The sequence below is a fragment of the Vombatus ursinus genome, unplaced genomic scaffold (assembly GCF_900497805.2).
Source record: "Vombatus ursinus unplaced genomic scaffold, bare-nosed wombat genome assembly UNPS02014832.1, whole genome shotgun sequence".
Taxonomy (NCBI): domain Eukaryota; kingdom Metazoa; phylum Chordata; class Mammalia; order Diprotodontia; family Vombatidae; genus Vombatus; species Vombatus ursinus.
The window spans coordinates 35,499,357-35,526,859 of NW_020954610.1; the positions used below are offsets into that span (position 1 = coordinate 35,499,357).

Genomic DNA, 27,503 nt, shown 5'->3' on the forward strand with positions numbered 1-27,503 from the left:
AAGATAAAGGAAAAAACTTAATCAGGGTTCCATTTAAGCAACCTTTGATTGGTTTTAAGACCAGCTTACCTTTATTTACCTTTAGTGAGGAAGTAAAAATTCTATTTGCATTTCATAGATGCTTGAATGGTGGTACTACTCCTTGTTACTTTTTATAGGAGGGATCCTGACTGAGCCTACACTTTATAAAACTGACATCAGTTTTCTTAAACTTATAAACTATATCCTTTACAAAAGAATCACAAACATAGTCTAATTTTTTTTTGCACATTTTCCTTCCATTATTAGCTACTGCTTTTGAGTCAAACAAATATGGCATTAAAATATATGTATTTTTTAAAAGACCTTCCCAGTTTTGGAGAGCTGGCACACAGAGGTCCCCTTATTTGTTTTCTTCCCAGATTTTAATCTGAATGTCAGCAAAACATTAAATGCAAAACTCTGTTCTCTGAACATGTATGCAATGAGAGGCTTATTTTTTCATGATACAGATGATAACCATAAAATAAATGCTAGAGAGGCAACAGTATATTGTTTTCAGTGTGCTCAGCAAAACCACAGCCTGCTTGAACAGTAGCAGAATGCACAAAAAGGAAATATAAGCATGTCTTTTGTGCTTTTCCCATCAGTGCATATGACAGTACATGAACTGTACTATATAAATACCGGCTGCTATTCACATGCTCTAAAAGTGTCATACACAAATAGACCAAATTGGGCAGTAGTTAGTTTTCTAAATTTCATTTTCATGTAAGAACCCTGATACTGCTCTCTGTCATTGAATTCTATGTAAGCACCATAAAAGTTGGGTGCTAATAGAACAGGATGATCCATTATTCAGCAAGTTTGACACCTGCTTTTTCCAAGCATAAGGAATGAATAGCAGTGCAGACAGGTGTGCACTGAGTTTTTTACACTGTAGTTTATTGTTGTTAGAGCCTTTAGAGCCTAATATGTTACAATGCCTAAAAAAAAACTTAATAAAATATTAAATTCTTCCATACTACAAATATACTACCCCAGAATTTGGGAAATGTTACCTAGATTTTCTGAAAAGAAGAGATTTTAACATTTTGCAGTGCTGGATAGACAAAATATAGCCAAAGATCTGACCACTGGGAAAGAGAGGCTGCTCACTTTGAAATCTCAGAGATTTCCCCCACTAGCCCACCCCCCAAATAAACCAGTTTGATATCCATGGGCTTTGCAACACTCAATAGTGCAGGGTGACTTCTCCACCAAACTACCTGCTTTCAACAAGTCTTTCCCCCTTGTAAGGGATGTACCTGAGTACATTTCATGCAAGGTGGAGTGGTTAATTCCCTGCAGGTATGCTACAAACACATGAAAAGAAGACTAAAGTGAAGAGAATGTTATGGAGAAGAAAAGATAATACAACATTCTACAACCCACTTCTCTATACCACTCAAGTTTGAGTTGTGTTGTATTTTGTTTGTTGGGGTTGGGGGGTGAGAGTGGAGAAGGAAGATGATAAAATGTTCTTCGTGTACACTTACACTAAAGCTCTTCTAGAGACTATTCAAATCACAACATACTGAATTTAAAAGGATCCATTAATCCTTATGGCTAGAAATTTGTGGCTTCCACCTTGTTCTTCCAGGGGAATGATCAATACTATGTTTATTTAATCTAAAGGTGGAGGTGGTATAGCAGGTCCACAAACAAATAACTGGTAAACAGGGTTCCCTCACCTGTTCCTTGCCACTGAACAGGTGGTTTATCAAAATAACATAAGAACCTTCTTCTCCTGAGCTCCTTTTACCTCTACCCACCTTAAAAAAAAACTATATACATACATTCAAGGGTTAATTCTCCCACAGAACAAAGTAACCTAAGGTGCTATCAGCTGTTAAAATACTTTTCACCACCAGTCAACCTTATATAATTTTTTTCCACAATGCTACCTAAATTAGAGTTTCAACCACTGAGCTAACCGTAAGAGATAGATGAAAGCAGTGTATTCTTTAATCCCTAGTAATTTTCTTAATTCTAGAAGCTTCTTTTTGTGATGTGCAGATTAAGGACCTTGCCATGTAACTGCTAGAAGTGTTGAATTTTAGAGGTAAGTCTCAACATTATCCCAATATTTTCTTGCTCATGTTTATATAGGTTATAAAATGCCAACCAACTCGAGTGAAGCCAGGATAAGTTGAATTCCCATGTAAGCCAGGTAGCTTTGCCCTACTCAGTGCCCACTAACCACACTTCTAACCCTTTAATCATTTCTTAAATATCATAAAATTGGTTCCAAAGGGAAACAGAGTGAGTGTTTGTGAGCACATTAGTACAAAGGAATCACCACCACTGGAAAAACAACTCTTAACTGTGTCCAACAGAGTGAATATGGCATGTTAGACACAAAAGACAGCAGCATATTAAAAGACTAAATGTGCCTTTCACTGGCACAAAAGCTATGACTAAAATCAAGATCACAAATAGGAATCCTACAGGCTGCTATTTCACAAATGCCACATGTTGAAAATGAATGAAAGGGAGTAGAGAGTTCAGCACAAATCCATTACTATCACTATAAAAACAACTCAAAGCACTCAACTGCCCATCGTCATTTTCCTTTATGAAGGATAACACAATAATTAAAAGCTCACCTTAATTTTTAATTCTAGTATTTCAGTGTGGCTCAAATGGTCTAGTATCAGCATATAAAAGAACTAAGTCCAAAATACTGTGATGGTCTTTAAAAGAAAAAAAGTTACCTTCCATTGGATTCACTTGGAGACTGAATTACATGGCAACCATAGTTAACAGTAATTAATTTTATTCAGAGCTGAAGAAAGCTTGGTATTGGTCACATGTTTTACCATTACATTCACTGGGCTAGTACTTGAAAGGGGAAATAAACTATCATCTAGCTTTAACAGGGACTTATAGGCACTAATGAATCTCATCGTGGAAGTACCCACCAAGTAAAACCATAATGGTCTAAAAATAAACGTGCCTCCTGAAACTCCTTTCTTAATGCCCCAGGGCAACCTATTCCTTTTACAAAACCTAGTCTATCAAGTATGCCTTTCCACCTTACAGGCTTAAACCCATGATAGCTGCTAACCATACTTTCCAAATTTAAATTCATACTATATAATCATAACGTAAAAGCTAAGTAAGCAGTATTTAGTAACAATAATGAAGCTAGTTAGTCTGGGATTGGGTTGGGTCTGTTTGTTGGAAGGCAAGGGGGAAAAGGAGAAGATAAAAATATTTCTAACATATACTACACTGAAGCCTAGGACTCTTCAAGAAACTGTTTAAACCACAACATACTGAATTAAACAGGACTCATTAATTTTTATGATTGCAGGTACCGATATTCAAACTTGTAAAATGCTCTACCAATACTGTCAAATAGTAGACTTCTGCTACAGATTCTCATAATTTGAAATCAACTATTTACCTATTGTTATTTACTAGAAAAATAAAAGCCTTTATTTGCAAAGGCTCAGATAAGCAAGTGATCATCATAATTCATTTGTTAATACAGAACAAAGCGCAAGTATTTAAAAATTTTTTAAAAATTCAATTCCCTTAGTTTTCAGAAACTTCAAACTCTCAAGGGACCCACCTATTCACAGTTAGTTCTATTAGACACTCACACCTGTTCAAATGCCCATCTCTCACAGAAATGTTTCATCATTTGAGAAATCACTCAGCTGCTATGTCTTCACTTAGACTTGTAGAAAAGCATGTAAATGGTACTTCTGCCTTTTGGAATATGCTGGTTAAATATAAAATGCTTCATCTAACATCTTCAAATCATAAAAGTTACACATTAAAAGCACCTACAAAACCATTTTTTAAAAAATGCAAAATATTCTCAGTGCACTGCATCTCAGAACACATAAGGCTGACTATATTTAACATTCAAAAAGTGAATTAAGAGAAGTCCTCTCACAGAGGCATTTAAAAAAATGAAGCCAATAACTGAGCATTTTTCAACTAACTTTCTGAAATCAAACACACTATAAAGAAGTCACTTACTGGATTTTCCTCCAAATCAAGGTGGAATCCAGTTTCTGTGCTAAGTTTGGCCTTTCCCAGGATATTCTCAACTCTGAAAAACTAGTAAACCTACAGTGCAAGGAAGTAGGGAAAGTGCTGTCTGGTGTATACCCAGCTCAGACACATTCTGCATAGTTATTTCACTTCAGCTAAGCTTCAACTCACAGTTTTAAGTTATGTATGTTTAATCCCAAACTGTCTAGTGAAAGCTACAAGACTAAAATGAACATAATCCCACCCTAATTATACCACCTTTATTATGTTCCATGGTACATTAAAACAAAGTAGCACGAAAGCAATACTACTTAACTGGAATTAAAACTACCTGTATCAGAGGTTTACTAACTTCATGAATAAAGAAGGATTCATTTCTGGTAACTGTTGATCTGTTTTGCTTTAATATTATGATTGGGGAAATCCAATTACTGGCACCAGAAATACTGACCAAGGCATTAAAAAACTTTTAAAATCAAAACGGCTTCTGAATGACAATGAAAAACATGAAAATGATTTGTCTTCTGGGCAAATCAAGTTTTCATTATCTTATTGCTCATACATAACCAACTATATGATATGGCTCATGAAGACCCAAGCAAAGAAAGAAAACTACAGAAAAGATTTCCAAACATTCATCTAAAGCATAAAAAAATAAAAATAAAACTAGTTATCAAAATGGAAGTTCACAAGTTTGTCATATTAAAAGATATAGACATGTAGATGACTTCTAATGCTAATGAATGCCTACCTGCCTAGTACCAAATAGGTCAAAAACTTTCCTCAATAAATATAAATTTCCCATTTAAATGCCAATGCATGATTATTGAAATAGCTCCTATCTTAAGCTCTACCTAGTTAAACAGAGTTCCTTTTAAATGGTCTAGGTATACAGAATGAAGGGTGCCTATGATAAGATTTGGCAGTAGGGATTGTGGATACCACATATAAAATGTTTTTAAAAACGATACAAGGACACGAACGAATACGTGTACTCATACACCCCACCATTCCCTCCCCTCCCTTCAACCCTCTTACACAAAAGTCATACCATACTTGAGGTCAGACACAAAATATTAAAGCACCTTCATCCCTGGTGATTGTCCTCAATTAAAGCCAAATATTCAATAAAAATGCGTATTATGTACTTAGATGTGATTCAATAATCCTGAAATGACAAGATACATTCCTAAAAGAATGAGATGAAATTACAAAATATTAGTTTTTTATTTCCTAATCATACATATAGTCAGAATGAAACAGATGTGCCTTCTCCTCTCATTCTATTATTCAGGGGCTGTAGTATGCCTAATTTTGTAACTCTAGATCACACTTACTACTATTAGAAAAATGGAATGCCAATTTCCATACAGCCACCCTGAGATGTAATACTTAGATAAAATTCAATAATATTGGCTTTGTACATATACATATTATCTTTTAGAAAAAAAATCATAGCAAAGAAAAAACTAAAGGACATATTAGAATAAAAAGTTAAGAGTTAAGATGAGGATGAGACAAAACCAGCACCTGTGCCAAGACCTTCAACTTTCACCGCACAAGCCTCACAAGGCTCAGCTACATGCAGTATAGAAGTTAAGTCTTCTTTAGCTCTGCCACCCTTCACCCTTCACAAATTCAGTTCCTCTTTTGTAAAGATTATTTGTCTTTACAGAGAAAGCTGAACTGAACTCTGCAATTTATATTTTCTAAGTATAAAATCTCAAAGAAGTGCAAAATATGGCATTATAAAGATTTGAGAAAAAGGAGTCAGGAGTTCATTATGAGCATAGCTATCAGGCTCCAATAATGTCTCAACACAAACCCTTTTTAAGGCTTTCAACAGCCCAAGCACTTGGAGGCAGAAAAGTTTTATGAAACATCCCCAAAGCAGATGATGGGATCTTGAATTTGAAATCGCTTTACCAATCATGACCAGAGACCAGTAATCACTAAGCACAATCTAATTCCCCCCAAAAAGAAAAGAGGGGTATTCCCTTTCCAATTCTGCCATCTGCCTAAGCATAAAACTTTTCTAAGATGTGAGTAAAATATTCATGCTATTTCTTAACCCAGAACACAAAACAACTCAGTCACACAGAAAGACTGCCCTCAAAAGCACAATGCTGAGCTAGTGAGCTGAACACTGAAAAGGTTTATGTATAAAAGCCATACTGCACTTACAATGCAAGTAATTTTTACACCATTCTTCTGCAAAGAGAATAATTTCTTCAGGAACACCATTGCCTCCCTGTATTTTTTGGTCACCTGAGAAAGATAAGGCTTAATGAGACAAGCATTCAATGGCAACATATCTCTTTGATCCTGGGGCTTCCGAAACACTCTTGTTTCTCTCAAAGGTCAAAGTTCTTCATTATGGCATTGTGGTCAAACTTGAAGCTCAAAAAAGCTCTTGATGAAAACATGAACTTGCAGTGTCCATTACATGCTACAGAATGTCCCTCCACCTGGTCTAGTAGCTGGTCTTCACTGGAGCAAGAAAAGTCATATACTCCATCTGTTTAAGAAACAAAATAAAGCAACTATTAAAAACATACTGCATCCTAGAGACATTTTTGGACAATTTATAAGAAAATTAATATATTAAAGTATCTTAACCAGTCACTGAAATAAGTCATTTCTTTCTACGATTTGCCACTTTTCAATTTGTTGTTTGATCCAATTTTCATAATGTCTTTGAACATTCCTAGCCTTCAAGTTAAGTCTCTATTCTGAATCCCTTTGTACTTCCCTTCTTCACAATTCTAATTTTGTATCCATACAATTAGAGCTTCTTGTCAGAGACATGAATCCTGGGATGAAACAGTGTACAAAAATGGGCAATATTAAAAATATGTGGCTAAAATGGTGGTGGTGATGACAGTAGCAGTAGTAGTAGTAGTAGTAGTAGTAGTAGCAGGAGTAGTAGTAGTAGTAGTAGTAATTGCATTATTTTACCAGGCTTTTGATTTAGTCTAATAAATTTTTATTAAGCATGAACTATGTGCAAAGCATTATGCTAGGTGCTGAGCTGCTATAAAAATGAAAATCATCCCACCCTTAAGGTGTCACACTCTACATATTAAGGAATAAGGAATATACAAAAATAAATATGATACAAAGAAGAATATGATGAGAGCAAAGTAGAGAATCAAAGAAAGTGTTAATAAAATCTGAAGAGGTCATTTTAGCTGGGACAATTAGAGGAAGCTTCATGGAGGAGCTGAACCTTGAAGTAAAATAAGTCAACAGGTGAACATTTGAAGGAAGGAATTCCAGGACAGACTAAATAACGCCACTAAGAGCTAATGGTATACTTTATTGGAACAGAGATCCCATAAAAAGAAATGATGTGAAATAGGACTGACAGTGGAGCCTCACTGTTAGGGACTTAAATACTATTATTTGGGATTTGTATTTCATTTTATATAATCAATCAATAAACATTTATTAAACACATACTATGTGCCAGGCACTAGAGTACTGGGGATACAAAGAGACAAAAGACAGTCCCTGCTGTCAAGGAGCTTACAATCTAATGGATGATAGGAAGCTATTTACTATTTTTAAGAACTATATATATACTTGGAACTGTGTAACTGTGTGTAATCTGGCAGCTTGGATTAGGGAAGGGAGACATATGGAAACAAGATCAGTTTAAAGGCTTTTATTATAGTTAAAAAGATAATGAGGACCAGAAGTAGGCTAATGAAACTCAGCACAGAGGAAGAGATGGATGTGACAGACTTTGAGGAGGAAGAAATGAGAGAATTTTGTAAGTGACTGAACAAAGTTTGGGGGAGAGAAGAGTCAAAGATGATTCTGCTGTTTTAAGCTTGCTTAACCAGAAGATGAATGGTGGAACCTGTCATCAATATAAAAAGAGAAATTTGAAAAAGGGCAGGCCTTAGATGAAAGGGTCAAAAAAAGCCTTAAGTGACAACCATACTAAGAGTATTGGAGAAGGAAGATGAACTACCAAAGTAACATGCTGATAGATAGGAGGAAAACAAAGAAATGAATGTCAAAGAAGCCCATGACAGAGAAAGTATGGAGAAGAAGAGTCAATAGTGTCAAATACTGCATTAAGTGCAAGAAGGACATATCAACCTACCAAGAAACATACAACTATAAAAAAAAACACCTGAGAAAAGGACATTGGATTTGATTTAGTGATCCTGGAGCATGCAGTTTCAATACAGTGATGGAGACAAGACAAAATACAAAGGGTTGAGGGGTGAATGGGTAGTGAGGCAGTATAGGTTGCTAGTGTAAACTGTTCTTTTTAGAGGCTAAATAGTGAAAAGGAGGAGAGACAGCAGCTTGAGGAGACAGCTGAAGTCAAGGGAAAGAACTTTTCTTAAGAATGGGAGGAAAATTATCATAATTGTAGACAAAGAGGATAATGAAGATGACAAAGAAAAATATTGATAGGATATGATTCTAGGAAATGAGAGAAATAATCAAGGGCAAAAGTGGAGAGGTTAGCCTTGGCAAGGAAAAAGTCTATCAGCTTATTCCAAAGGAAGAAAAATACTATCAAAAGTAGTAGAGTACTGGGCTATCATACCGAGCACACCCTTTCACCCAACAACACCATTACTAGGTGATTAAAGAAGAGGAAGAGAATCTATATGTACCAAATTATCTACAACAACACTTTTTGTTGTGGCAAAGAATTGGGAATTGAGGGCATTCCCATCAACTAGAAATGGCTGAACAAGCTGTGGTATATGATTGTCACGAAATATTATAGTGCTACAAGAAAAACCTGGGAAGACTTACTTGAACTGATGAAAAGAAAAGTGATTTAAAAACTAATTTATACATTCAATCTCATCCCAATTAAATTACCAAAAATTATTCTACCAAATTAGAAAAAGTAATAACGAAATTCATTTGGAAGAACAAAAAAAATCAACAATATCAAAGGAACTAATGAAAAAAATGTAAAGGAAGGACGTTTAGCAGTACCAGATCTTAAACTATATTATGAGGCAGTAATTATTAAAATTAGCATTTTGTAGAACAATCTGGAATTATGCCCAAAGAGTTATCAAACTATCTATACCCTTTGAACAAGCAATACCACTACTAGGTCTATTTCCAAAGATGATTAGGGGAAAAAACTAAGAAAAGAACCTATATGTTCTAAAATGTGTAGAGCATCTCTCTTTGTAGTGGCAAAGAACTGGAAATTGTAGAGATGCTTATCACAATTGGGGAATGGCTGAACAAGTTGCGGTGTGTGTTACTGATGGAATGCTACTGTGCTATAAGAAATAATGAGCTCAATGATCTTAGAAAAACATAGAAAGACTTGCATGAAATAACGAAGAACAAAATGAGCAGAACCAAGAGAATGTTGTATATGGTGACAGCGATATTGTTTTAAGAGCAACTTTGAATAAGTTATTTTAACTACTATACCTAAATTAACTACAAAGGACATATGAAGAAAGACACTATCTGCATCTAGAGAAAGAAATGATAAATATTAGTGTACATACATACATACATACACATATATATACACACACACACATATATACCATTGTGTCTAATGGTGGCCATCTCTAGGGAGGGAAGAAAAAGAAAAGAAAAAAAAGAAATTTACATGATAACTTTGTTGTATATTTAAAAGGAACAGCAAGTTACACATAGTAGATTTGCAGTTTCATGTGCAATCTTTTTTTTATTATACTATGTTATGGAAATCCTTGTCTTATTCCATTAATTAATAATAAAATAAAATTTAAAAAACTATCTGGTACTGGCTAAGAATTAGAAAGGCAGATCAATGGAATGGCATACTGCAGCAGCAAATAAATATTTGACAAGTGTAAAGACTTAAATTTTGGAGATAAGAATTTATTATTCAGTAAAAAATTGTTGGGAAAACTGGAAAGCAGTATGGCAGAAATTGGGCATAAAGCAATACCTTACACCATTTACCAATGTAAGGTCAAAATAGATACATGACCTAGATATAAAGAGAGATTTTACAAGAAAATTAAAAGAACATGGAACATATTACTTATCAGATTTATAGGATAGGGAAACAATTTGTGAATAAACAAGAGATAGAGAGCAGAGTGAGGTGTAAAATGGATAATTTCAATTGCATTAAATTAAAAAGTTTTTATACAAATAAAACCAATATAGACAAGATCAGAAGGAAAGCAGAAAATCAGGGGAAAAATTTATAAACAATTTTTCAGATAAAAGTCTCATATCTCATATAAAGAATTTTGTCAAATCTATAAGAATACGAATCATTCCACAACTGATAAATGTTCAAAGGATATGAACAGGCATTTCTGATGACAAAATCAAAATAATTTACAGTCATACAAAAAAATGCCTTGAATTATTATTGATTTGAGAAATGCAAATTAAAACAACCTTGAGATGTCATTTTATACCTATCAATTGGCTAAAATGATTGAAGAAGAAAACAACAAATGCTGGAGGGGATATGGAAAAACTGGGACCCTAATGCATTGATGGTATTGTGAACTGATCCAACAATGCTGGAGAGTAATCTCAATTGCCCAAAGAGTTATTAAACTACCTATACCCTTTGACCTAGCAACACCACTACTAGATCTATTTCCAAAGATGACTAGGGAAAAAAGAAAAGAACCTATATATTCTAAAATATTTACAGCCCCTCTCTTTGTAGCAGCAAAGAAATGGAAATAGTGGGTATGCCCATCAAATGAGGAATGGCTGAAGAAGTTGTGGTATTTGACTGTGATGGAATACTACTATCCTATAAAAAATGATGAGCTTGTTGATTTTAGAAAAAAATGGATAGGCTTGCATGAAATAATGAAGAGTGAAATAAGCAGAAACAAAGGAACATTGATAGTAACAACAATATTTTCATAAGAACAACTTTAAGCAAATAAGTCATTTTGACTATTATAAATACCCAAATTAATCATAAAGGGCCTATATCTGTATCCAGAGAAAGAACTGATGAACAGAAGTATATATAGAATGATTTTACATATATATATACACACACACATATATATACACACACACACACACACACACACACACACACACACACACATACACACACACATATAATTGTCTCTAATGGTAAGCATCTTTAGGGCCAGGGGCGGGGGGAGAGAGAAAGAAAAAAAAGAAAAAGAAATTTACAAAGTAACTTTATTACATATTTAAAAGGAATAGCAAGGTGGACATAACAGATCTGCAATTGCATATGCAATCATCTTTTTATTATTCTACTATGTGGTGGAAATGCTTGTTTTATTTCATAAATTAAAAATTGATAAAATAAAATTTAAAAAACTATCTGGTACTGGATAAGAATTAGAAAGGCAGATCAATGGAATGGCATACTGCAGCAGCAAATAAATATTTGACAAGTGTAAAGACTTAAATTTAAAAAAATTAGTAGAATCAAGAAAACATTGTACACAGTAACAGAATATTGTAATAATGATGATGAACTGTGAAATACTGTAATCAAGACAATAATCCAAGATAACTCCAAAGGACTCATGATGAAAAACACTATCTACCTCTATAGAGAGAACTGATGAACTCTGAGTGCAGAGTGAAGCATACTTTTTTTCACTTTACTTATCTTGCTTTTTTTTTCCCCATGTGGCTAATACGGAAATGTTTTGCATGACTTCACATGTATAATTAATATCATATTGCTTGCCTTCTCAATGGGTAAGGAAGGGGAGAGAGAGAGAATCTGGGACTAAAAATTTTAAAAAATGAATGCTAAAAATAACTAAGTAAATAATTTTTTTAAAAAAACAGTAGTACAGTACAAATTCATTTATCCAATGTTCTAATTTATCCAGACTTCCCAACCCCCACCTTCCCCCCAGCAGGAAAGGGGGGAGGGAAAAAAAGAGCAGGGTCAGGGCAGGCAAGGCTGGAACATGGTTACAGAATATAGCAGGAAAAGATCTTGAAAATAAAAGGTCACATGACTAGAGGCCATTTATCACTCTCCAGATTTCTGATTTTTGTAGCGCTAGATCATGATCAGATAATCTGAATATACAAGGTTGTCCTGTATCTTCATGTGTTTATAATCTCTTTGGTTTCTGAAGAATGCAGGAAAACTCTTTTTAGATTCAACATTGAATGAACATTCTTCCCCAACCCGAACGAGTTACAGGAACTATTTTACAGAACAGAATTCTATAATTTTAATTATCTATACACTGAACCAGGGTATTTCCTATTACATTTAGGCATAAGTTTCTCAAGTATGGTTAAAGTATCCTGCCTTACAACAGCTTATCTTGCTCAAAATCATAGCAAGGACCAGAGAAAAAAGGAATATTACTATACAGCTTCTTATTCCTATAAACACTTCCATATGGAAGCCTTAAATTTAGATGCTGAATAACTGCATATCCACTAAAAAGGAAACTTCGTATAATTCAGGAAAGATAAGCCATTCCATTTTCCAAATAATAGTTATTAAATTAGCATTAGAAAATAGCTTTCTACATTAGTTTTCATTAATTTCTAATTCTGATCATGACATTTGGACCTGTAGTTTTACAAATGAGGATAAAGAAAGCCAAATTTTTATTTTTATAAATTCTTATTAAAAATTTTGGCCCTATCATCAAAAACAATACTCACAGTATTTGATTTCTAAGCTATAATTGGTTCAGCTATATCATATGACCTTCAGTAAGTCATCAGTCTACATAATAATACATATTCAATATAACAATACATATACATGTAAGGACCTGAGGTCTGAGATTTATAAAGAAACAATGCTGAAGTGATACACAATAATCATCTCTTCATTATTTAGCTTCATTATTTATTATATTCATTTTTCTTATTATTACCTGTCTGAATTAAAAGGCTATTATTACATATAGAAATTATACACACAATTTGGGCAATTGCTCTAATATGGCTAACCCGATAAAGAGAAGGCCCTTTTCACTAAAAACTAAGCCAAAGTCGGAATAAGTCCTGAACAATGTCATGCCAGAATGAGAATATCAAAAGATAGAAAAATACTTGCCTGTTTCAAAATTATCCTGTAGTTTCCTTATATGAAGTTTTTTTTCACATTTCTATTAAAAAACAAAACCAAACCATCAATAATTAACTTCTTTATACTAATTCAAAAACACAATTCTAAAATCAGTAAGTAGGAAGGATTCATTACTAATGATAAAATTTTCAAATTAGATTCTCCATGACAATTATGTTCCCCCAAAACAACAAAACCCAAACCATCTCTTATTAATACTGTCAACACAGATTTAGTTATAACTAATAAAGAATAAATAGGATGATATGACATTTAAATTGAATTTTCCTTGGTGCCAGAACTAGGAGTTTTAAAACATCACCCATGAGCAACGGCCCTGGAGTCAGGAGGACCTGAGTTCAAATCCAGTCTCAGACCAAACATTTGACACTAACTAGATGTGTGACCCTGGGCAAGTCACTTAACCCCAATTGCTTCACGATAACAAAAAAAAAACATTCATGATGTCCACTTTATGAAAATCTAATACACAAAAAGATGAAATTTAAAAAGATGATTATTTGCATTTTTTCAAAAGAATTATTTAATTTACTAAGAGAGTCAAAAGGTTTTCCTAGTGAATTTAAAAGAAGCATTTAAAAAATGTATTTATATGAACTTTCTCAAGAATATTGTCATCTGAGAAGCAGTACAAAAAAAAAAGTCAGCCTCAGAGTATGGAAGTCCTAAGTTCAAATCCCATTACTAGCATACATTGGCTATGTGACCCTGGGAAAGCCAATAAATCTTGAAGTACCCCAGGCAATCTCTAAGACTAGAAGATATATTAGCAATAGTTTCTCCATTTGGTAGTTCCCTATACTAACAATTTCATAATGTTATGAAATACCACAGATTGATAGATCAATAGACAGATAAATAACACACATACACATATATATATATATATATTTTTAAATCTTGCTGTGAAATACCAATCACATTTTGTAACACACACATACACACACACACACACAAATATACACACACAGAGTCCCAAAATTCTTAGTGCAAACCATTTTAAACTGCACTAAGACTCTTAGGGCATCATGTTAATGCTTATGTAGGGAGATAAATTATATTATGCAATGTATATACCTATATCAATATCTATGTAAAAAGCCATAACATCCGACATTTATATGATGCCTAATAGTTACTAAGCACTTTCACCTGAGCCTCACAAAAGAGCAACTTGCCAAAGTCTTTCAGTTTTCTATGTCGTGGACTCACAGAAGCAGTACTCTTCCTACTACACAGGGCTCCCTCTCAACATAATCATTACGTAAATTTGGATAAACATATCAGAAAAGCTTTTCCTTCTTCCTTCATCACATACCACCAATGACAAAAGGCCCATATTAAAATTAATATTGAAATAAAGGATGTTCATGTGTGCAACTGACTAATTCAGGAAAACTGTAAGAGTCACAACAGAACAAGGCCTCCAACTTCTCTTTTCCTCGGTCAAATTGAGAGTAAAATCCATACTATAAATAGAGGTAGTGAATACATATAAGTTAATACAATTCAAAAATCTCCCAGGCAAACAGGTTTTTAAAGCCTGAATATAATGGTGTTATATAATGGATAGGCCAGCAAAGCCAGTCATGTGTCATGTGTCAACTGAAATATTAATGATATACACACCCCAAAAAATCCCACACAACATTTAATAAAGCTTAAGTAACTTCCCATGTCCCACTCAAAAATAAGATGAATAAAAACTGTCTTATCTTCCACAGGAACCAGATATGTGTAATTAATTAGCCTAGTCAAAGTGGTATCTGCAGGGAGGATTTACTTAGCCTCAGAAAGAAAATTTGCTCCATGCAGTTCTAATTGCTACTTCTACTAGGTTCCCAATGCTATTTTCAAGACACAAGGGCGGCCCCATAAAGCAGCTCTGCCGGGCTTGAGCAGGAGACAGTCAATGACCTCAGCAACAGAAGACAGAAATCACAGAAGAAAACAAACAAAAATAGTAACTCCCCACCTTTCACATCAAACTAAATTGTCTTGTTCTGTCTTTGAAGCTGGCATTGATCACTCTGATTCCACATGTACTTTTTTTTACCAACTTACACACACCACACCACATCACACCATACCATATCACATCACACACCACAAGTTTATGATGTCATTAGACTGTGAGCTTCTTAAAAGCAGGGAACTTGTTTTTTGTTTTTTTTTACTTTCTTTATATCCACTGTTTAGCATAGTGCCTCAGAAATAGTGTGTACTTAATAAATGGTTCTTGACTTGGTTTCTCAGGGCCATCTTTCTCCTGGTCTGACAACTTCTGGTTAGGGATTTGGCAGGAGACACCGGAAAATGAAGAAAGGATAACAGGTAGATTAGCTTTTTCCTCCAATCTCGCTCCATAATATATGGGGACCCCCTTGGTAATGCTCATGGTTATAAGACAAAACTAAAACCCATTTAACAGGCTAACTAACCCTATAATTTTTTACCAAGATAATAATTATATGTCAAAAGACATTATATGACTAGCAATGTATATGAATTCATGTAACAAAAGAGCTATTGTAACTTTCATTCTTAAAACAGATAACAGTTCAGGAATTTCAATTGTCCTCTTGACCCCTAAAAAGTTGAATTTCTAAGTGAAATATTTTCTGTCCTCATATATGCAAAGAAAATATTTACTTTAGACTGAATAGCTCAAAGAACCTTGTCAACAGTACATTAAAAACTTTGTTCTTAGGTTAACCACTGTAGTTTAAACCAGATCACTGTCACTTTTCCTCTTACCAATGTGTGGTTCTGCTGCTTAGGCTGCTGACTGTGAACTACATTTGTTCTCTTCTTTTGGTTAGGGGAGTCTTGATACTGTTTTCTGCCATTTCCTCTCATATTCTGATTCTGCTATTCCAAAAAGAGAAATTAAATTGAAACATGCATCATTGCATAATAGGGGAAATATCAAATTAATGCCCCTATGAATCATGAATGTTTACCTGATTGTGTGAGAATTTAGCAAACCCCAAAGGGATTTCACACTACACTGTGAACTACAAGATAAAGATATATTTTCTTAGGACAGTATTTCCCAAAGAAAGATTCAAGATTACCAAAATCAGATATAGTATATATAAGGGTATCTATGAATCCTTCCAGAATCTCGACTTCCCTTCACCGCTCCCACCAGATTCTAGTTATTAGACACAAATGAAAGAAATGCATATGTATAAGAAATAGAAAAGGGATTTAGAAATTTAATTGGTTGCCAAAAGGGACCATTTGGGAGAAAGAACTAAGTCAATTTTGCTATGGTCTCATAAAAATCTAAGAATTACAAAATGTGAAATTTACTAGAACTGGAATCACCCAATTGTACCTCCTCCTTTTACAGCTGAAGACAGTTATGTGGAATAGGAAGTAAGACAAGAATGTCCTGGATAAATGACTAATGTCTGTGCCCACAAATGAGATGGGTTGTTTAAAAGTTCAAGACTCCCAAATATTGAATAGACTACATTATCAATAACATCAGTGTGACCTAAATATTGCTCTGAATGAACTCCAAATTGTTCTAAAGCTGAAATATTAAATTTTTTTCCTGAAATCAGAGTAAATATTTTAGAATTAAAAGTCTTAAAGTTAAATTAAATGGATATGGAAATTTTGTTCATTTAAAATTGGAGATGTTGAAATAGTAATTAAAAAACTAAAACATTCTTGTGAATGTTTAGCTACCACATTGACGGTTTAAGATAGTGTTTTTTGCTGATGCTAATAAAATATGGCTTACCAAAAATAGATTTCAAAATTCTTCTTTAATTTTAATTCTTTAATTTTGGATTAATTCTAAAATGGAAATTAAAACCCAAGTCCAACTTGGTTATGATAAACAAAATTTGTCATTTTCTAGGTTTTTACAATAGTACCATCTGTTCTAAGTTTTTAAATTTGGCTCCAACAAGGCCATTTTATTTGTAAGGAAAATCATGTAGCCAGCTGAGCCTATGGAATTTAGTTGACACTTCTGATAATTAACTCAAGATGATTAACTGGTTAAGGGTAAAAGAACTCTGGCTCCATTTTAAAATAACCATTCAGGGGCTAGGTAGCACAGTGGACAGAAGTGCTCTGTCCCTGGAGTCAGGAGGACCTGAGATCAAATCTGGCCTCAGACACATGATACTCACTAGCTGTGTGACCCTGGGCAAGTCACTTAACCTTGACTGCCTTGCAAAAAACAAAAACAAACAAACAAAAAATAACCATTCATTCCACTAACTCTTATCTATGTTAGACTATCGATTTACAACTAGATCTGATGTAATTTTTCTCCTGCTATTTTTTGACATGTAAATTTCCTTCCTCTACATTTGCCTGCCATTGGTTTTACAAATTTATCTTTGAAATATAAATCTTTACCTCTTACTTTAGGCAACTGTACCTTTTTTACTCTGATGTAATTAGTAACTAAATATGCCTTACAAGAACTTTGTCTATTGCCCAGAAGTAATTTCGAACCCTGAGCAGGGCATAATAATAAAACCTGGTTTGAAAATGTCTGCATGTTGACAAGTATGATTGGCAGCAATACCTATCAACACAATCATTGGATATTTCCATAAAACACCCTTTGTTCCACATAAAAGGAAGACACTACCCTTCTGTTACACATGTAATCTTACCCTGCAACCCAACTCCCAGTTTCTTTCTATTACTAAACATAAGAGGCATATTCAACTTGCTGGTCACAGACAAATGGCTACAACTAATTAGAGACCACATCCAAATGTGGTACATCCAAAATGTCTTGCTTATCACTTATCTATCCTGTCCTTTCCATTTCCACTGCCAATATGTTCAGATCCTCATTACATCTTTCCAAGACTACTTTAATAATCCTCCAACCAGAAGCTCTGACTCTGTTCCCTCCCCATACCTTTCAAATCCACACAAAGCTATCTTCTTCAAGTATAATATTTATCCTATCTTGTTGTCCTTCATTTTTGAAGAGGACCAAATTGCCATCACTATGCCAGAGTCAACTTTTAGTGTGTATGTCTGTGGCTGATCAGACCAATATGAGCTTGGAATGTTCTACCACAGGCTGTACACAAATAGTCTGTGTGAACCTTTGGGGTAGATTCTCTAAGTTGGTGTATCTTGCATTTCTCTTGAGCTACCTCAATTCTGCTTTGCTCATTGAGCACAGCACATTCTCTGATGAGGGCATGCCATGCCAAGCGGTACTGTGCCAGTGTCTCCCATGTCACACAATCAATTCCAAAGCTCTTAAGAAAGACCTTGAGAGTATCTTTGTATTGCTTCTGCTGACCACCATGGGAACACCTGCCCTGTGTGAGTTCTCTATAAAAATAGTCTTTTTGGCAAGCGTAGGTTTTGCATTCGAACAACGTGGCCAGCCCATTGGAGTTATGCTCTCTGAAGCAGAGTTTGAATGCTTGGCAGTTCAGCTCAAGAAGGACCTCAGTGTCTGGCATCTTATCCTGCCAGCTGATCTTCAGAATCTTCCTAAAACAATTCAAATGGAAGCGATTCAGTTTCCTGGTATGGCGCTGATATGTTGTCCAGGTTTCACAGGCACACAACAATGAGGTCAGCACAACCAGTTTGGTAGTCAGTTTAATACCTCTTCTCTCCCATACTTTCCTTTGGAGCTTCCCAAACACTGAGCTAGCTCTGGTAATGTGTGCGTCAACCTCATTATAAATGTGTACATCCCTGGAAAGTACACTACCAAGGTAAGTGAACTTATCCACCGCATTCAAAACTTCTCCATTTGCTGTAACCAATGGTTCCACACATAGATAGTGTGGTGGTGGTGACCGATGGAGCACCTGTGTTTTCTTGCTGTTAATTGTTAGACCAAAACTAGCACAAGCAGTAGAGAATCGATCCATACTTTGCTGCATCTCAGCTTCAGAGGCTACATTGAGTATGCAATCATTTGCAAACAGAAAATTATGCACCAACACTCCCTCCACTTTGGTCTTGGCTTGGAATCTTTTCAAGTTAAAGAATTTACCATCAGTGCGGTAGCTGACCTTGATGCCATGTTCATTGTCATTGAAAACATTTGACAACATGGCTGAAAATATCATGCTAAAAAGCATGGGAGCAAGCACACAGCCTTGTTTCACTCCACTGGTGACTGGAAAAGCATGAGAGCATTGTCCATTATCCAGAACCTGTGCAAGCATGCCGTCATGAAATATCAATGATCCATTCAAAAAACTTTAATGGCTTTTTACTACCTACTGAATGACATCCAAGTTCTTTAGCTGGGATATAAAGCCCTCTACTATAGGGCCCTAGTTTCTCTCTTCACAGCCTTATATTATTTAGTTTCTAATCAAGAAAAATTCATCATTTCCCAAATATATCCTAAGCTTTCCTACCAGTCTTTTTTCTCCTTTTTTCTCTGCTAATAATGACCTTATTCTACACCATTGCCTCTGAAAATCCTATCCATCTCCAGCAAGGCCCAGTTCAAGTGCCACCCACATTACCTTCCTTATAGCCCCAGAGCTCAGAAATAATCATTTTCTCTATCTCCATAGCACTTTATAGGTACTTTTTGATAGCACTGGCTATGTTATACCTTAAATTAATTTTTGTATGTCTTAGCTCCCCTACTAAACTGCAAGTTCCTTGAGGACAGAGATGGTGTACTCAACTTGGATCATCTACAGTGTTCTGTATACCGGTATACATGGAGTGATACAGTAGGCATTTAATGAATGTTTCTTGAAATGAATTCTAGCCCACTTTATCAACTCCCTCTAATTTCTGATTTTTATTTTTCTTGCAGAAACATGCAATGAAAAGAAGAAAGTGAAATCTCACAGCTGTTTCATATAGGCCAGTGAATCCTTATTGTCCTTCATTTGTAAAAAGTCCCTTTTGACTCATTTTCTGAACAGATCTTTTTCTAGATAGTTAGATGAACCAAAACTAAATACATGTTATTTGCCATTACTTACCTGTACTGGATTTATATCAATGATGAAAAAATTAAGTATTAGGTATCTTCCCTACAAACAACAGGCTACTAAAATATTAGCCTTTGTAGGCAAGTCACAGCTTTGCAAACTAATTCTTTTAAGTTCCTTAACTCAGATAAGATTAGGAAACAAAGGGTTCTAACGGTCAAAGTTTCAAAGGTCTGAAAACTTTGAAATGCTGCCCACTTACCTTTGTTTTTAAAAGATCAGCTATGTCAGAATGATTATTAAATGGCTTCTGTTGCTGTGATTGCCTGTGCTTCACCCACTGGTCACCTGGAGAATTATCTGGAAACAACTGCTGGTTGTAGCGAAATTTAGATCTACTATACACACCAAGCCAGGAAAAGAAAAGAAAGTCCAGGTTAGGGAAACTTGCTTTTAGTATAATATAAATCTACAATACATAGCAAATCAGAGAAAGAAAAGAAAAAGCAGGTCAGAGAATTTTTAAAATTACCTAATAAAAATCAATTTTTCAATTAAATTTAGCTTATGATTAAAGTTTTTAAAAATCTTTTCTAAATTAAAACATGCTCCCACTTCAATCCCAAAGAAGAAGCAGAAAAGAAACTAATTTCTTTTTTTTGGTCCAGGCTTTTAATTTTGTCAGTTTAAGGTAACTCCTAGTAAGAAAACTCTGTCTGTAAGTATAAATCATCAATTGTTCTGTAACCTATAATCTTAAAAAGAGTTGCCGAAGATGTTAAATGTCAGTCAGATCAAAGCTTGAACCCAGGTCTCCCTGACTCCGAAGTGAGCTTTCTATTCACTATACCACACTGTCTCTCTAGTAAATAAAGTTACCAATAAATATGAAGCCCCATTTTGTGTTGCCAGAAAGAAGGAAGGGCCAGCACAGGCTCATTTTTGTCTTCCATTGCTTGGTCCACCCCTTAATAGCAAACACTCAGAGCGTAATAAAAATTAGGTTCTCTTTTATCTGGAGACAAAATCCATTATAAAAGTACATACAGCAAGTAATCAAAATTTAAAGACATAACAGAAAAACTCCTGAGTTACTAAACCCAATGAGGTAGTGGAGACAAAGGAAGTACAGAGGGGATAAATTCACCAGCTTCAAGTTGCAACAACAATCAAGAAAACTCACAAAGTTATATCCAGATACATCTTCCTTAAGTGGATCAGTGAGCCACAATTCTAGTTGCTCCTGACTATGCTCAGTTCAGGGGTAGGTAGGTGGTGTAGTGGATAGAGGGCTGAGCCTGAGTCAGCAAGACTTGGATTCAGATTTGGCCTCAGACTCTTACTAGCTGTGTGACCCTGGGCAAGTCACTTAACCCTGTTTGCCTCAATTTTCTCATCTGTAAAATGAGCTAGAGAAGAAAAAGGCAAACCACTTCAGTATCTTTGCCAAGAAAACCCCACAAGGGGTCACGAAGAGTCAGATATGACTGAAAATGACTAAATAACAACAACAAAAAATGCTCAGGTTGGGGTGTAAGAACCCTTTACTTGCAATCTGCTGGCTTCTGAAGCTGCTCACATATGCAAACCTGGGATCCTTTTCTTCCCTTGGGGCTCAAAAGTTCCCAAGCTTCCCCTGTCTCACTTTCACCCTCGATATCTAATATTAACAGAATTTTAAATGTAGTCCGGACAGGACGGGTGGCTAACATGTGAATACCTGGAGTCGCACAAAGCAGGCAAGAGACATGAGTGCCAGCAAATAAGTAGAAGCTTAATTACTTTCAGAGTGAGGAAGCTTAATTACTTTCAGAGTGAGGAATGTTCTACATGCTGGAGAAATGGCACAGTTTTTATATATAAATTACAAGTGGGAAAGGGGAAATCACTTCCAGGGCCCAGCCCATGAGTGCAGGACAATACAGGTGTTCTGGAGCCCTGTGATGGGAAGAGGTTCTACAATGTTTGATTCACTATACTTAAACATACACAGGCACAGGAATGTAGTGATTGTGAGAGCATTGTCAATGGTTTAACTGATCATTTCAAGTTGCATTATAAGTTTCTGACTCCTAAGACAGAAGAGGCAGCTCTGAGAAATCTAAATTATTGGTATATTCATTACATATATCATATCGATTAAAATGAAAATCATAATTCCCTTCACAGATTCAATGCCTGGAATGCACTCCCTCCTCATCTCTGCCCTTTAAAATCCCTGGCTTCCTTCAAGACTCAGTTCAACATCACCAGATCCTACACAAGACAATTCTTGATCACTGATTTCCTAAGAAGCAGTTTGGCAGAGCAGATAAAGTACTGGACTTCAATCAGGAAGACCTGAGTTTGAATCCCACCTTGGGTATTTACTTGCTTGTATGACCCTGGGCAAGTCACTTCCCTCTCTCAGCTTCAGTTTCCTCATCTATAAATATGGGATCATAATAGCACCTACCTCAAAGGGTTGTTATGGGATTATATAGTTCCAGTCAGTCAACAAGCACTGATTAAACACTATATGTCAGGCACTATCCTAACCTTTGGTAATACAAAGAGACACAAAAACATGGTTCCTTTACTCATGGACCTCACACTCTAATGGAGGAGACTATGAAAATAATTATGTACATATAAATGGAAGGTAATCTTATTGTTTATGCATAAGTAAATACTTTTAAGATTTATTAATACGAGATCATTGGTTTTTTTTACATTCATATTAAACATATTTTCACATTAGCCATGATGTAAAGAAGAATTAGAACTAATGGGAGGAACCACGAGAAAGAAGAAACAAAACAAAACAAAAGAAAAAGAGAGCAAATAGTATGCTTCCATCTGCATTTAGACATGGAAGGTAATCTTAGAAGGAAGGGACAGGGAGAAAGAGAGAAATGTGACTGGAAAAGGCCTCCCAAGATGGAATTTGAGCTGCATCTCAAAGGAAGCTAGAAATTAGAAAGGAGGAAGAGCCTTCCAGGCAAAGGGAACAGTGAGTGCAAATGCACAGTGAGAAGATGGGTGTTGCATGTAAAGAACAGCAAGTAGGTCACTGTATATGAATAAAGTATGTATAGCGTTGTACAAACCTTCCAATGCTATAAAAATGCCACCTATTATCCTTATCATCTTCAAAAACCGCCTTGTAACTATTCTGTATATACCTATATATGTATATGTTTGTCTCCCCTGATAGAATGTAAGTTTCTTGAAAGCAGGGGCTTCTTTGGCTTTTGTCTTTGTATCACCAGGTTCTAGTATTGTGACTGGCACACAGAAGGTGCTTAAAATGTTTGTGAATTGACTGAACAGAGCGGATTATTTATTTTCCTTCTATAGCTTTACCATAACATGTTTGGCTAGGACATAATTTTGTTTTGTAAAAGACTGTGTTGGCCTCTTTCTATGCTAGAAGAAGACTGGGAGAAGCTATACCACTTTCTGTTATTTAAAAAATCTTATAAATATATTCAGGTTTGACACTCAAGACACATTCCAAACACTCCACAGAATATATTCCCAGATGTGAATTAAGAATGCCTAAAAGAGTTAGTCTGAATGTTAGTATGTACCACTTTTACTTTTTGATAGTTTATCAATTTCATACAGAAAGGATGTTCACTTTAGAATTACTAATCTAGTATAAATATTGTCCCAAATTTTATTGTCATTCAGTGTTTTCATTCACATTGTTGTAGTCATTATATCTGTTGTCCTTTCACCTCTACTGCCATACTCTCCATCAATTCACATAAGTTTTCCTATGTTTCTGTGAATTCTTGTTCACTGTATTTTATGGCACAAAAATACATCTATTACACATTGATATACCGTAGTCTGGCTATTCCCCAATTGTTAGGCACACAGTTTATCCCCATCTATTAGCTTTTACAATTAGTTCTGTTCTGAATATTTTTGTACATTGAGTCTTTTGTTGCTGTCAATTACCTTCGTTGAGATAACTCAATAGTGGAATCTCTGGGTCAAAGAAGATGAACAGTTTAGTAATTTTTTTTACATAATTCCAAGTTTATTTTCAGAATGATTAGATGAACTCACAGCTCCACCAGCAATGAATGAGTATCCCCGTCCAGGATAGTGAAGCTATGCCATATGAAGCTCATGCCACTTGAAGCTCACTGGAAGGGAATGGACATGCTTAACCCGGAGAAGAAAAGATTCAGGGGGGCCATGATAGCTAAGCTATTCAAATATGTAGAGAGCCGTCAGGTGGAAGAAGTAAGATTAAACTGGACCAAGAGGGCAGAATCAGTAGCAACTGACAGAAGTTACAAAGAGGAAAAATTTAGGCTTGAGGTCAGGAAAAATTTCTTAAAAATCAGAGTTGTCAAAAATAGAACAAGTTGGGGCAGCTAGGTGGCGCAGTGGCCACAGCACCGGCCCCGGATTCAAGAGGAACCGAGTTCAAATTCGGCCTCAGACACACAACACTTACTAGCTGTGTGACCTGGTCAAGTCACTTAACCCCACTGCCTCACCAAAAAAAAAAAAAAATTGAACAAGTTACTTTAAGAAGTGGTAGGTTCTCCTTTCTCGGAGCTCTTCAAGCAAAGGCTGAATGATCACTTTTTGAGTATGCTAGAGGAGAGATTCTGTTCAGGTACGAGTTGGACTAAATGGACACTAAAGTCTCTTCCAACTCTCACAGTCCTTCCAGAATTGACTTTTTCTGTCTTTTAGTATTTTTGCTAATTTGATAAATGTTAGGTGATACCTGAATTATTTCAATGTGTACTTCTGTGATTATTAGTTATTTTATGGTTGGTGCTAATCTCTATTTCTTCTTTTGAAAACTATGTTTTCAGGTTACTTGATATTGAGAATTTCTTTTAATTTTATATTTTATCCAACTTCCTTGGTTGTTGAACTTTTATTAGAGATGTTTAATGCAAAGATTTTTTCCCCATACACTCTATCTTTTCTTTTTATTCTAGTTGCATTAGTTGTACCACTTGTTAAAAAAAATTTCCTTTTTTTTTCTTTTTTAGTGAGGCAATTGGGGTTAAGTGACTTGCCCAGGGTTACACAGCTAGTAAGGGTCAAGTGCCTGAGGCTGGATTTGAACTCAGGTCCTCCAGACTCTAAGGTTGGAGCTCTATCCTATTTGGAGCACCACCTTGCTGCCCCAAACTTATTTTTTATTTTTTTATTTTGGAGGCAATTGGGGTTAAGTGACTTGCCCAGGGTCACACAGTTAGTAAGAGGCTCAGGCTAGATTTGAACTCAGGAAGGCTCATCTTCAGGCCCAGCACTCTATCCACTACACCACCTACCTGCTCCAAAAAATTTCTTTTTTGATTAAAAATTTAATCAGTATACAAAGAACAAGTGGACTACATAAGAAATTGTAAAATGCTTTATACACTTTGAAAGAAATATCTCTACCTATACATACATTCACACACTTTCACGAGGTAGTAACAAAACTGCTCTATTTGTTTGTGAGCTCCCTTACCCTCTTCTATGCTTGGTTTGTTTTATTCTGTACACTGTAAAAGGTTTTACTGATGCCAGGAATCTTTTTTGGGGGGTGGGGAAGGGGGAGTACCTTCTAACCCCCACTTCCAAACACTGGGAATCTCTTATAACAAAACAGATCAACAAAATGTTGGCCCTGTCTGAATCACTTCTCTTCAAAGAGGTAGAAGGTATGTTTGTTTCATCATCAGTTTTTTGAAGTCACTACTTGTTTGCTGCTTTCATCAGAGTTCCAGTTCTCAGATCTTTCAAAGTAGATTTTATTCACATTAGGGTAAAAAGGCAGAATGCCAGAAAAATGAGCTGTGTAAACCGACGTTAAGATACTACAAGAAATCCCAATTTGTGGCTTTATGTAACATTAGATAACATGAATTATGTCATTTCAGCAAACACTGCCCTAAAGCATTGTTCCAGAGAACTACATTAATATAATAGATTACAATATATGAAAAAACTACTATGTAAAAAACTACTTTAGAATTATAGTCACATTTCTCTCTATAAAAGGGTTTTATTGCATTATTTTGCATCACGGACTTCTCTGGCAGTTTGGTGAAGCCTTTTAAATGCATAAAACAAAATATGCAGAAATACAAAAGAAATAAATTGTATTGAAATGAAGTTATCAAATTTTTTGTTAAAGTTCATAGGTTCCAAGAACCCCTCCTTTAAAGAGAATCCTGTCACATCCTTTGAATATAATACCAGAAATTGTAGTCTATAGACTGAAAAAGCACAAAACAACCTTCCTCAAGGCATATGCTACTTAATCATCAGATTGCACTTATTAGCAAGATCTGGAATCCTTTGATTTAGGATCAAAATGGGATCATTACAAGAGACACTCCCAAACTGACATGTCCTTTAAAAAAGGACATTAAAAAAAAAAAAGCTAAGTTAGAGGGGGAACCAAGATGGCAGAGAAGAGGGAGCATTCCAGTCAAACCCTCATCATTCTCCTCCAAACAACTTTAAAATAATTTGTCAGTGATCATTCCCCAATTGTTAAATGATCAAAAGATATGAACAGGCAGTTTTTTGAAGAATCAATTAAAGCAATCTATAGCCATATGATAAAATGCTGAAAATCACTACTGATTAAAGAAATGAAAATTAAAATAACTCTGAGGTATCACCTTACACCTATCAGACTGGCCAATACAACAGAAAAGGAAAAGCTGGAGGGGATATGGAAAAACTGGTACACTAATGCACTGTTGGTGGAGTTATGAACTGATTCAACCATTCTACAGGGTAATTTTGTACTATGCCTATAAGGCTATAAAACCTTTTGACCCAGCAATACCACTACAAGATCTGTATTCAAAAGAGACCAAAGAAAAAGACCTATTTATACAAAAATATTTATAGTTGCTCCAGGCAAAGAACTGGAAATTGGGAGGATGCCCATCAACTGGGGAATGGCTGAACAAATTGTGGTATATGATTGTGATGGAATACTCTTTTGCTATATAAGAAATGACAAGCAGGATGCTTTCAGAAAAACTTTGGAAGATTTATATGAACTGATGCAAAGTGAAGTAAGCAGAACCAGGAGAACACTACACACAGTAACCACAATATTGTATGATGATCAACTATGAATGACCTAGCTTTTCCCAACAACAGAATGATCTAAGACAATTCTGAAGGACTGAAGATAAAAAATAAATGCCAGCCCCCTCCAGAGAAAGAACTGATAGAGTCTGAATGCTGATCAAAGAAATACTTTTTTTTTAACTTTTTGAATTTTTCTTGGGGTTCTTTTTTTCTGGTCTGTTTTCTTTCACAACATGGTTAATATGGCAATATATTCTACATGACTGCACATGTATAATCTATACCAAATTGCTTGCCTTTTCAAGGAGGGGGGAAGGGGAGAGAGGGAGAGAATTTGGAACTCAAAAAAAATATTTTTTAAAGGATGTTAAACATTGCTTTTATATGTAAAAAATAAAATAAAATTT

At 35.2% G+C, this 27,503-nt stretch overlaps 1 protein-coding gene across 4 annotated transcripts in view; it reads right to left on the bottom strand.

The window, feature by feature from the left end:
• Positions 1–5,237: 5,237 nt before the first annotated feature.
• Positions 5,238–27,503, bottom strand: part of DCP2 (decapping mRNA 2) — a 69,581-nt gene continuing 47,315 nt past the window's right edge. Inside the window, exons 8-11 of one of the 4 annotated variants that reach the window (XM_027839292.1) lie at positions 20,297–20,429; positions 15,875–15,988; positions 13,085–13,136; positions 5,238–6,547 (exon numbers count right to left, since the gene is read on the bottom strand). In XM_027839292.1, the coding sequence (XP_027695093.1) occupies positions 6,384–6,547; positions 13,085–13,136; positions 15,875–15,988; positions 20,297–20,429 (463 nt within the window). In that variant the 3' untranslated portion in view covers positions 5,238–6,383. Of the gene's footprint in view, positions 6,548–13,084; positions 13,137–15,874; positions 15,989–20,296; positions 20,433–27,503 lie in introns of all 4 variants that reach the window. The other 3 variants (XM_027839291.1, XM_027839290.1, XM_027839293.1) reach the window with 3 other exon arrangements.